This window comes from Heterocephalus glaber, unplaced genomic scaffold (assembly GCF_053883595.1).
Source record: "Heterocephalus glaber isolate CG9 unplaced genomic scaffold, H.glaber_assembly_v1.0 deba00001504, whole genome shotgun sequence".
Taxonomy (NCBI): domain Eukaryota; kingdom Metazoa; phylum Chordata; class Mammalia; order Rodentia; family Bathyergidae; genus Heterocephalus; species Heterocephalus glaber.
Genome location: NW_028258324.1, coordinates 18,069,207 through 18,081,913, shown reverse-complemented (window position 1 = coordinate 18,081,913; position 12,707 = coordinate 18,069,207). Strand labels below are relative to the sequence as shown.

Genomic DNA, 12,707 nt, shown 5'->3' with positions numbered 1-12,707 from the left:
ATACTGCCAGGCAATAAATGTTTTAAGTTTTACTGCCAAATGAAAGAGTGTATGAATTTACTTGATAAATTATTTATTAAGTTTAAAGTTGTACATACAATTATAACTGAAACAGAGTAAATCATTTATTATAGCACTGCATGATAAAACTTTTTGATCCAATATTACACATGAACATTTCCTTCATTAATATTTTACCAAAAATATACACTACAACATAATTTTTCCAGAACTAGAAAATACCTATCCTTTAATACTCAACGATTTAACAGTGAGATGAATACAGATCTACATTTTCTTGATGAGACAAAGATAGAGAATAATTTAAAAAACAATCAAAATCCTATATGCCTGAAAGTTAAATTCTATTTACACCTGTTCACTGGTCCAAAATTAAAATTCTCAATATATCAAATAAAAATGTCAAGGAATCTCTGCTCTTCCCACCAAAAATAAATATTAGGAACAAACTGAGGATTAAGAGTTGGGTTTGAAATTGCACTTTATTTGTTACTATAACACTCTTTTTATCTGATCAACTGTAAGCATGCAAAAAGTTCTCCTATGAACAGAACTTATTCTACAGCCCCTTGTATAGTGATAGGTAAATTATAAAGGTCATTTGATTTGGACTTTTCTCCTTTTTTACAGCACTTTTAAGCAGTGTATGTGACACACACCATAGAGGTAGGAAAAGATCATCTTTAATAAATTATCTTCTTAATTGTAGAGAATCCTGAAAATTAAGTTGACAAAATGCTATACCACGCCTCTGATGAGTCCCAGAAGACAACAGATCCATTGCCTTGTATGTGAAAAAGTAGTCCCCTTGAGTGTTTGAGCCTTTGTTGGGCATTTGACAGCAAGATCTACCAGGGTCGTGAACAACTGCACTAAGAAAGCCTCCACTACTCTCATTTGCCGATTCTTTGGACCACCCAGTCCTGCTGACAGAGAGGGCAGCGATTGTTCTGTTTCACCCACAGAGACATGCAGCAGTTGTGGAAGGAATGATTGCATTCTCCCCAAACCACTAAAAGAAAGAAAAAGAAAAGTTACATGACATTTCAATTGAAATTACCAAGCTCAAAATTAAACTTATTTTATATTATGAATAAAAGTTGAATAATGTTGAACAAAGATGAACCTTTTGTCAAAATATTTTTTCTACCTACAAAAAATACATAAACTTACATGTGAAAGTTATACTTAAAAAAATTAGTCACTGTTTGGAGTTACTTTCCATCTCTGTTTGATAATCTGTGGGTGATCCAATGACCCCTCGTTCCTAAATAGCTCCACATGCTGTCTTCTTGAAGTCAGATTAAAGGACTTGCATCTTCCTTAGATTCCAGACCTTCTCAGTCATGTACACTGACCTTAACCATCTTTTTTTTGAGCTTTACTTTATTGAAAAATGTCCTCCTGGTTTTTATTTACCAAGATATAATGAGTTCTAAATGTTTTCAATTCATACTTAGTTATTCTAAAGAGACGACATGCTTCTAGTTAGCCATTTCCTAGAAGTGATGAATTCTGTTAAGTTATCCACAAGCAGTACAATTTCTCATGTGACAAATGAAATTTTTGGCTGAGGAGAGGTGTGTCTCTCTGTGATCAAAGAAAGTGATCCCCTCTTCACAATTCCCAATTAATATTTTTAAAGCAAGCAACATGAAAAACTTTAAACCAAGAAAATCATCCACAATATGAAATAATGCAATTTCAAACTGGACTTCGTTTGTCCCTTGCTTCACCCACTGAGTGACATGAGAAGAGAATAAGACTAAATGAAAAAAACATGGAAAAAAAAAAGAACATACTACTTACAAAAAATCTACAGGCACTGTAAAAAGCAATCTAAAAATGATCATGCTGAGAACTAAGACAGGAAAAACTTTGAAATGCTTAAAATAACTATCCTAAGACAACTTTCATAGTCCAAGCTTATAAAGAGAGTTTAATAGATTTTAACACACAAACTACATTCTTAAAAAAATGCCTGAGACTTAGAACTTTTCTTCTTTATATACTGTATCATATGAGTATTGAAAAAATGCTTTATTATTAAAGCTGAGTGTGGTGGCACACACCTGTAATCCTAGCACTTGGGAGGCTGAGTCATGAGGATCATCATGAATTTGAGGCCAGCCTTGGCCACATAGAGAATCTGAGGCTAGCCTGGACTACATAGTGAGACTCTGTCTCAAAAAAAAGCAACGTTTTGACAAATTGTTTATTTTATAATTTTTTTAATAGGAGATAATTATTCCTTTTTGATCACTAAATCTTTAATATGGCCATATTAATCTTTACTATGCGACAGTTATCCAACTCTTAATTATAGCAATAAAAGGACTTGCAGATTCATTCCACTGAGGCCTTTTGAGAACACATTTTATATTAATAATGGATCACTGCTTTACAGTTTATTTTTGTGTATTGATAAAGTCAATCTTAATTGCAAATTCAAACATTCCCACTGAGAGAAAAACCTTCAGTTGAAAAAGCCAGAGAAAGAAATTATAACATACCAACACAATCCTCTTGTTTGTTTTCAGCTTGACATCTAAGACAGGCATCTGAAAGTAAAGAAATAGCAATTCTCATTCTGGTGCTCAGAATGCAATTAAAAAACCCAAACACTTCAAAGTCAAATAAAAACTCTAAGGGTTAGAGATAAATATAAAAGACTCATAGTATTTGTTATGGCTTGTATTTAGATGTCCTTCCCCAAAACCTCATGGGTCATAAGTGGGTTTTTTTCAGAGGTGACTGGATCTAGAGTGTGTGATGCTGGAATCGATTCATGGTGCAATGCTAGGCTCAAGGATTAATAGGATTAAGGGTGCAAGTGCTACCCACCCTAAGTAGCCTGGATAAGATATAAGGGATAGAAAGAGCTGCTTGCTTTGCTACCTTCTGCCTGCCATGAACTATTTCTCCTTTGCAAAGCCACCCTGCCTGGGAGGCAGCCATTATGGACTGAAACTTCTATAAACTGTGAGCTAACTAACCTAAAATCGAAATGGATCAAAGGTCTAAATATTAAAACAGAAACACTAAATCTGTTGGAATACAGAATAGGGAGAATGCTTGAGGACATAGAAGTAGGCAGAGACTTCATGAACAAAACCCAGACCACACTGGAAATACTATAAAGAATCAACAACTGGGACCTCATCTTATTAAAAAGCTTTTGCATAGCAAGAGAAACCACTAACAGAATGAAGAGACAACCCACACAGAGTGGGAAAATTTTTTTACCAGCTATTCAGATAAAGGACTATTATCTAGAATATATAAATAACCGAAAAAAATCAGACCCTCCAAATTTAAAGACCCAATGCAAAAAATAGGCATCTGAAATGAAAAGACACTTCTCAGATAAAGAATTAGAAATGGCAAATAAATATATGAAAAAATTTTCAATATCACTGGTCATTAGTGAAATGCAAATTAAAACAATGCTGAGATTCCATCTTACTCCAGAAAGAATGGCCGCTATTAAGAAATCAATAACAAATGTTGGCGGGGTTGTGGGGAAAACAAACCCTTTTCCACTGTTGGTGGGAGTGCAGACTGGTGCAACCACTGTGGAAATCAGTGTGCAGATTCCTCAAAAAACTAAAACTAGAGATTCCATTTGACCCAACTATTTTTCTTCTTGGTATCTTCTTGAAAGAATTAAAAACACAATACCACAGTGATAGATGCACACTCATGTTTATAGTGGCATAATTTGTAATAGCCAAATCCTGGAAACGGCCCAAATGCCCATCAACTGAGTGGATAAAGATGTGATTTTTTTATACAATGGAGTACTACTCTGCCACAAAGGCTGAGCTTCAGACATTTATAGCTAAATGGATAGATCTTGAGACCATACTCTAAGTGAAATAGCTCGGACACACATGTTTAAATACCGCATTGTTTCTCTGGTGTGAGAAACCTGAAGTGAAACAAGGACTGAATGTGTAGTGGATGTTGGGAAAGGGGAAAAAGTGTTCAGATGGGAAGGGGAAGAAGGGAGGAGGGAGAGAAAGGAAGGGACAAGAAAAAAAGTGAAAACAGAAGAAAAAAATAAAAACAAAGCTTTTGTACACAGGGAGGGGAAAGGGCTTGAGGGGGGGAAGAGGGATAAAATAAAATAAAATTTAATTTAAAAAAACCTCATTAGGGCCGGGGATTTAGGTCAGTGGTTCCACTGCCTGCCTCACAAGCGCAAGGTCCTGAGTTTGATCCCCCTTACCAAAAAAACAAAAACAAAAACAAAAACAAAAAAACCAAAAACCCATGAGGTAAATAAACCTTTCCTCCTTTAACTTTTTGTGTCAGGTGGGGCCGGGGATTTAGCTCAGTGGTGCCAGCACCTGCCTGGCAAGCACAAGGTCCTGAGTTCAATCCCTGGTACCAAAAAAAATTGTGACAAACTTTTGGTGTCAGGTAATTTTGTCCCAGCAATGAGAAAAGTTAACTAAGTCACTATTAATTTTTCATCTGAAAATAACTATTTAAAGAAGAATAAAGTACAAGGCATTTTTATTAATTTACTTATGACCAGCAGCAATTTCACAAGGATTAATGACTATTTTTAAAAGCTCTGATGAAAAGATGCCTTGACAGCACCGCTAGGAAAAAAACTGGTAGAGAAATATGCCATGTTCTACTATCTCACCAGTTACTATAAGCTCACCAGGTTTGCTTACTCATATGGATCAATTTTAGAGGTAGTTTATTTTCAAGACACCATTATAAATAAGCCATGCCTCTGTATCGGTATTTGCTTATATATAAAGAATATATGCAAGGAATCTCAAGAAACCAATAAAAAGTTTACTGGTAGGGGACAGAATGGAAAGGAGTTTTCACCATATAGCTTCTTAAAATTTTAACTATGTGACTGTAATCTACATAAAAAATTAAAAATTATTTCTTTCATAAACAAATTTTGACTCATGACTATTTATTGGCAAAGAAATTTCCTTTGAGAAATTCATAAAAAGTAATTTCTTACTTTCTTCCCTAAGATACTTGTGAGTTCCTTTAAAATAAACTATTTTGCACGTTTCCAACAGGTCACTGCTGAGGTCATACAAATAAGACTGGTGAGACTCAGAGGGAAAGCGAGGGCCAGGAAGCCAGGCAGATCTACTGTAAAATACCACCTCACCAGCTGCTCTGGACCAATTAGGGAGCTTTATGAGCCTCCATTCCCTCACCTGTAGAAAAGGCATCATTCTATGTGCTATCTGCATATAAAGTAAGAGTGATAACTACCTGTAAGAGCTTTACAGATAAAATAAGTAAATACTTGGTATACCTAAATACTAGGTTCTTTTTTTTTAATTAAAGAAAATACTCCACTTACAGGTAAGTCTGAGCACAAAGCATCCACCCAACAATGGAGAAGTAATTTAATAAACTACTTGGGAATAAATACTAGGGATGAGAACCTGTATGTTGAATCAGGAAGTTTTCAAAATTCATTCTGTAGTACTATTTGCTTGATGAGGGAGGTAATACAGAATATTTAGGAACCAATGAAATGGACTCATTAGGTTGGAAGAGGAGTCAAAAGTTATTTAAAAGAAGTTCAAATCAACAGAAAAAAGTTTTTAGCATAAGTGGAAAAAAATAACTCTGTAAAAATAGAAACAGCAGAGTTGGATCCTGCTTCTCTTCTTACACTGGGTTATGCTCAGGCATTTGCTCCTCTCCACATGCTCTTACCCTTGAAAAAACACCACCACCCTGGCCTCCTCAGTGTGGATGAAAAACAACCATGCCTCCTGAGGCTTTCTTCAATTCCGTAATTACTGAGCATCTATTCTCTGCAAGGATTTATGCTCTGGCAACACCAAAGTGAACAAGGCTGCATTTCAAGGAGCTCACTAGCAAAGGGGGAGCTAGACAAGCAAACAATGCAGTATCACGAAGATCCTGATTTATCAGGGAAGACAGTACCTGTACGTGGCTCTAGTTCTGCGCAGTCACCCAATTTTAAGAACATTAGGACTGGTGATCCTAATTACTTCTTTTACACATTAGAAAAGGCTCCAAAAGGTTATTTGAAATGTCCACGTTAACATGCAATCATGAAAGATTACTCGGACTTTTATAACCTGGCTGCACTACCAAACCTTCTCCCCTTTCTCATACTTTTTGCTCACTGTGCCATCTGCTCCTTTCCCAGTAAAGGGAGGACAGTGGGATCCAGGGGAGTGTCACCCACATCAGAATGAGGTCACAGGAGATTCTTGGGGTGATAGGTATGATAAACCATTTTGGTGTGTGAGATACATTGCAAAAATTATGCAAATGGGACAGAGTTGATTCTTGTTGTAGTAGCCAGAAAGCTGAATTATGCTCATCAAAAATTAACCCAGACCTATACAAATTCCTTGTTTCAGAGAAAAAAAATTTTAGTGAAGTTCCTAGTATCTAAAAGAGCACATTTCTAAGGAATACAATGGTAGCACTTTTTAGAACGATGCTAGGATAAGGACTAGGAAGTTTGAAAAACAATTTCCTTTGGCTGTCACCTAACCACTAAGTGACCACTAACACCCCATAAACAAAATATAAAGGTCTACTCCATAATATTTCTCTGAAACCAAAGCTTGGGTGCTGTAAATACACAAGATTAATCTTGCAGTAGCAGAATACTGGCTATAATTAGCAAGTTAATGATGAATGTGAGTCATTTATAGCCCATACTTTGACTTACTTTAAATATCACAGTGAAGTTTGTTGCTAAATTTCAATCACTATTTTAGGTTCTACAATGCTACCTACTACTGAAAAGTTTTTTCCTTTGGAGAAAATAGCTTTTTATTTTTTTATTTTATTTAAAAATTTTTTTTGGTACCGGGGATCAAACTTGGGTCCTTGTGCTTTAAAAATAGCTTTTTAAAGAGAAATCTTTTTTAAATGCCCTTTTGGGGACATTTTTATTATTATTAGTTGTAAATAGTACATATTTATAGCACATAAGGAATACAATAATCCTGGGGGTTTGTACATTTACACAGAACTTTTTTTTTTGAGATAGGTTCTCACTAGGTAGTTCAGGTTGACCTTGAACTCATGATACAGGCTAGGCAGACCTTGAATTCACAGCAATTCTACTGCCTCAGCCTCCAAATGTTGGGATTACATGTGCTGCCATGCCTAAATTTATATACAACATCTTGATCTTTATTACTTTCTCTTCTTCTCCTCTCCCTCCTTTTTTAAACTAGAAAAGTTTAGCTTGGTGTGGTAGTGCACACCTGTTATCTCAGTATTCTGAGAGGATAAGACAGGAGGACCCCAAATTCCAGCTCAGCCTGGGCAACTCAGCAAAATCTTGTCTCAAAAAAAAAAGAAAAAAAAAAAAAGCTGCAGATGTAGTTCAGTGCTAAGGTCCTGGGTTGAATCTCCAGTTTAAAAAGGGGTGGGGGGGGGGTGGAGCAGACAAAATTTTTGCAAAGCTTGTCCCATAAAAGAATAAGATCAAGATGATTGGATCAGTTAAAAATATCTCTCAAACTGGAAATTACGACTTGTTCTTAAGGGGTAGGGTGGGATGGGTGAAATACAAGCAGATACTTTAAAAAACCTTATATGCAAAAAACCGGGCCATCTTCCCAAAGTCTTTAAAAATATTTGAATCCTACTGCTGCAAACCTTTGAAACAATCCCTTATGAATGTAAGAAAAAAGAGTAAGCCGAGGAATCTCTTGATTCTGGTAGTGTTAAGGTCTCATTCTCTAAGAAATGTGCACGATTCTCTTTATTTTCTACAATTCTCTCATTTTTCAGGGCAAGTCACAGTTTTCTTCAATACCCTCAAGAAACACCACTGAAGATGCTTTCACAATGTCCTAATTTAAATATATAGCTTGTATTTAAATAGCACCAGTCTTCAAGGTAGTCTGAGATCATAGAACAGAATAAAACTCAACGAGATTGAACTATTCTGAAACGTTTCGCTTGACCCAATATTTTTAAAAGCAGTCTCTCTCCACAAAGGCCCCACATCAGGGCAGTCTGGAAGAAATGGCATCCTATGGTGGGGAACAGGCAAGATGGCGATGAAGTTTTGTCTAGGGACAACGGGCTAATATTCTCCAATTCCCGTGAAACTTGAACATTCTTGAACCACATTTCAAGTCTAGCGAATTCTACCCGACCCGACCTAAATCAATTCAGACCTTTAATCCATACTTTTAAAAAGCCAGCTCAATGGCAGTAGCAATAGTCAATCAGGGAATACAATAGCTGCACACACTTCACTTCCACGCGTGCCTCTCTGAGGATATTTTTTCGTGGAAGATGAGCCCTGGATAATACGTCGGGGCGTGGCTGAATCACAGGATTTACCCTGACCCCTCTGTCCTCTGCTTTAAAAACGGGGGCTGGCCCCACAAACTAAGTGGCTCCTCCCAGCTCCCATCAAGTCACCTATTTTTCCTGGTAACGCCCATCGCTACTTGAAATTACCTCGTTCAGCGCCTCCGCTCAGGGCGCGTTTCTCTCTTTAGAACACCAGCCTCCCAGGGCTCTGCCTCAGACCCGGGCGGGATGCGCGCCGCAATGCGACCCCAGCCACTTCGCTGTCCCCCACCGCCGGAGGAGGCCGCGCAGCCGCCAGGCCAGGGTGCAGCGCTTACCCATCACCTGGACCCTGCAGATGGCGCACGTATCGCACTCCACGTCCCAGCTCCACATGGCCACCGCGTTCCACTTCTTCAGCGAGAACATTTTGTCTCCTCCCGACTTGGAGCCTGCGCTCCCCGAGTGAGAGGACAAGGCGCAGGGCTCTTCGCCGTCTTCTACGTCGGCCATGACGGCGGCGCGGAGCTGGCGGCGAAGACGTTGGGTCGGGAAAGGCGAGCGGCTACGGCGACTCCCCGGGGCCGCCCAACGGGCCACAGCGCCGCCCGCAGGCCGCAGACCACGGCGGAGCTCGAACCGACAGCTCGCGATTGGCTGGTGAGGCGCAGTGACGTCACTGGCGCCGGCGCCGGGGCGGGAACTGAGGCTCCGCCCTCCCCTCTGGGACAGCCAGCTGCTGGGGACTTCCGGCGACTTGGGCCGAAGTCTGGCTGCCCCATTCTTGGGTGTTTAGTCTGAGCAAGCGCGCAGAGTGCAGGGACGTTGGCCTGCTCCAGGCCTGTATCAAAGTTGCAGCTCCCAGGAAACCACCTTGTTAATTTATTCGTTTGTCCCTTCCTCCCAAATGTAAATTATCAGAGAAGAGACTGAGACCACTGGACCACCTTTCCTTTGGTATCTTAATCTTGCCTGGGCCACAGGAGGCGCAATTTTTGTTGAACAAATGACTTTAGCGATCTAAATGTGGTTCAGTGTTCCAGGCTCTTTGGTCTCAGGACTCCTTTACACTTCAAAATTTTTAGGTCTTTAATGAGCTTTTGTTTATGTAGAAGATACTTGGATAGACAAATAAATGATTGCTTTTTATAAAATCAAAACAAAATTTAAAATATTAATTCTTATAAAAATAATTAAAACCCATTACAGGTTATCATTGGAGCAGTGACATTACATGTAGCTTCTGGAAAATTCCACCATACTCTGAAGAGAATGAGAGTGGAAAACGGCAAAAAGCTCTGAACGTTGTTATGGAAAGAGGAGTTGATGTCATTTGTCCCCTAACAGGATCCCGAAAACCCTGGAGACTACACTTAGGGCTGGTTTAACCACCTCCTTCTATGTAGAAGTCATGAAGCCCAGAGAAGCAAGTAACTGGACAAGCACATGGCTGTGATGTGGAGGTGACAGTTTGAAACCAGTTGTACTGGTAGCCCAGGGCCATCTTTTGTTTGCCCCAGTCAAGCAGACAGCATCTCCACTTGGAAGATAAGACAGCTGAGGCTGTGAGAACGTGGGATACCTGATTCCTGTCACCACCTAGTGGGGTCAGGATTGGGATTCAGGGCTTCCCAGCTCTTGCTGGGCGTCTCACCATCTGCTGATCTTGGGAATAGGGGTTGACAGTAATGTGTAAATATGTAGAAACAAGTGACAACACAGCCACCTGTGGCTAGATGTGGATGTGTGCTGTCTGTTAAGTGTTGTAATGGGACCGGGACATCTGTGAGGACTGCTGCAGTGAAGGAAAGCCTCACTAAAGTACAGTTGGAAGGGCGGCGGGGGGGGGGGGGGGGCGTGGGAGCTCCCAGCAGGAGAGGAGTGAAGAGATCCAGCTGGCCTCTTCCAGCTGTTGGCAGAGTAGAGCAATAGTGAAGGTTGATGTAGATCTGACTACACTAACTTTATGAGCCATACAAAAATGTCTATAAACAAACTCAGATGAGCCATGGAAAACACATTCTGTTCACTGCAATGACCACACATCTGACTGTGGATGGCTGTAAATGTTAAGACAGCTTATAAAGAAGGAAGGCTGGAACCAGATGAGGATAAAATGCACTCAGTTGGAGAGACAGCAGCATTCTGATGAGGAAAGGGAAGCTCAGATGGACAGCTGTGAGGCTGAAGAGTGCCCAAGCGTGAGGAATGGCCTGTGTTGTGTTCAGGTGGGGAATCTGGAAAGCCTCCTCCCTGCAGTGCATCGTGAGAACTGGTGGGAGGAGAGGGCTGGGGGCTGGGAGAAAAGAAGCAATGACTTGGCATTTGGAGTGACAGGAAGGCTTTTGCAGAGTGATAGAGAGGAATGAAGCAACATGCAAGAGGCCAGTGGAACAAGCAAACAGAGCAGGGACAGACATGGGACGTCCAGGTTTGGTGGGGTTCAAGCACGGCCTGCGATATAGGGAGGAGACTCCTGTGATTTGCCTCTCTGTTTCCTGAAGTTTGTCTTAGGTCATAAACATACAAAGGACAGGAACTTAGTGGCTTTGGAGAAGAGTGAAGCAAAACAAGTACATGTTTACCTTGTGTCCTGCTCAGGTCCTCATCCAGTTCAAACCTTACACTTAACTCTCACCAGTTAGAAGGGTGTGGGAATGAAGCTGAGACTCAGGCTCTAGATCTCAGGACCTGTTTCCTCAACTCTGTAATCTGTATTCCTTATGCCCAGTACACTGAAGACAGGGTTCCTTTTGTTTTGATATTTTTCCTTAAAGCAAAATATTTAAGTCCTTTAGAAAAACCTTTTTTTCAGAGTGTTGTAAGGGTAGGGGTCTGTAGGCAGGGAAAGAATAGAATAAGGGCGTGATTAGGTTTTCAGGCCAATCCTGACTAGAAAGAGTTAAAACTTTACTGGCAAGAGCAATTAACAAGAGCAGAGGGAGAGCTGCTAAGCAAAGCAGGAGGGAACTAGGTGCACTAACCAAAACTCCCACCCCTCCCCATCTCCAGTAAAATGCAAAGGAGGCAAAAAGGGGAGGGGGCTACCTATTTTAAAGGAAAGCACTTATTTAGTATATAAAAATATATATGGATTTCCACTCTAGAGGTCGCTGTATTGCTGTACCAGACAACACACGTCCCCTTACTTAATCACTGACTCCAAGCTGCCTCGTCTTTACTCCTCCTAACCAAGCTGTAGCTCCCAGAGATAAGGCCCTGACAAAGACATGGGGGTGGGAAGAAACCGGGCAAAGCCCACCAAAAGGAATGTACACATAGGTAATGGTGCCTCGATTAGGGTCTTGTGGCCTGGTATCTAAAACAGCCCAGGGAACCAATCAGATTGTGACAAGTTCCAGGGGGTAAGGGTCCCTCAAAATATAACAAAAGAAGCTGGGGACAAAGCCCCAGGGGGAATCCATATTTCTGGGACCCCCTGCCTCCTCTCTGGGGCAGCTTTCAGTCTGCTTTTTCCTCACAAATAAAGTGTGTTCCTTTCTTAAACTCTGTCCCATTAATTCTTTATTGGTGCTGAGTTTACCTGGTTAGCTGCTCAGCCCATCACTGCACCCCAGACACAACAGTGTAAGTGAATATTTTTGTTTACTTTTTGGTACTGGGGATTGAACCTAGGGCTTTTACACTGAGCTAAATACCCAGACCCTTTCTGATTTTGAGACAGAAAGTCTAAGTAGCAAAGTTACTTAGGGTGGGCTCTAATTTGGGATCCTCCTGCCTCAGCCTCCTAGTGCTGGGATTACAGGTGTGCATTACCACACCTGGCTTCATTGTTTATTTCTTTGATCCTTACTCAGGTTTTCATTTCCTCCTTCATGCTAGTCATCTTTAGTAAAATAATTTTTTTCCTTGTTAGAGAGGAAAAACTTACTCTACCCTGTTTAGTGTTTGCATCTTGTGAATTAAGCTAACAAAAATAGATTAGTAAGAAAAAAGTCAGGTTTTTATTCACAGAAGTAGTGAAAGTTCTCAGAAAAATAGACTCAAATAGGCAGTTAGGATTTGGAGTTTATATACCATCCCAATAAAGGCAAGATGTGGGGAAAGAGATGCTTATGGGAACCAACTTTTAGGAAAGATAAACTGACCCCTACAGATATGATAGTTTTGTGACAGTGCCTAGTAGGTGATTTAGTATCTAGGTACTGATGTTTCCTGGTTTTTAAATACCTGGGGAAAGGACTTATGGCAGCTGAATTCTTTTGAGAGGTACTGCAGATAAGCGTTCAGAAACAAATCTTCTGGTCTCTGTTGATTCTCAGATGCCTTTAGCTCAAAATAATCCTTATCCTGTGATGGCATATTTTGGATCTCTTCACTGTATTAAAAAAATGTAATGATACTTATTGAGCAAGAGGATTACTATA

At 40.1% G+C, this 12,707-nt stretch overlaps 1 protein-coding gene across 3 annotated transcripts; it reads right to left on the bottom strand.

The window, feature by feature from the left end:
• Window positions 1–477: 477 nt before the first annotated feature.
• Rnf7 (ring finger protein 7) lies at window positions 478–8,981 on the bottom strand. Of its 3 annotated transcripts, none has more exons than XR_002392010.2 (3): window positions 8,488–8,946; window positions 2,535–2,582; window positions 478–1,033 (listed from the first exon to the last, which is right to left on the bottom strand). XR_002392010.2 is itself a non-coding variant. In XM_004834362.4 (3 exons), exons 1-3 carry the CDS (start codon window positions 8,830–8,832, stop codon window positions 915–917), a joined length of 342 nt encoding a protein of 113 aa, XP_004834419.1. In that variant the 5' UTR covers window positions 8,833–8,981; the 3' UTR covers window positions 478–914. The 3 variants fall into 3 exon arrangements, 2 of the variants coding, with proteins under 2 accessions (XP_004834419.1, XP_004834421.1); XM_004834362.4 differs by having other exon boundaries at window positions 8,658–8,981; XM_004834364.4 differs by having other exon boundaries at window positions 8,665–8,929.
• Between the last annotated feature and the right edge of the window lie 3,726 nt (window positions 8,982–12,707).

Excerpts from the sequence above, each read along its gene's own strand:
- Rnf7 (XM_004834362.4), bottom strand. The coding sequence starts at position 8,832 with ATGGCCGACGTAGAAGACGGCGAAGAGCCCTGCGCCTTGTCCTCTCAC. Across the intron at positions 2,583-8,657 it reads CTGCAGGGTCCAGGTGATGG|ATGCCTGTCTTAGATGTCAA; the intron begins GTAAGCGCTGCA and ends CTTTACTTTCAG. Across the intron at positions 1,034-2,534 it reads CAAACAAGAGGATTGTGTTG|TGGTTTGGGGAGAATGCAAT; the intron begins GTATGTTATAAT and ends TCTTTCTTTTAG.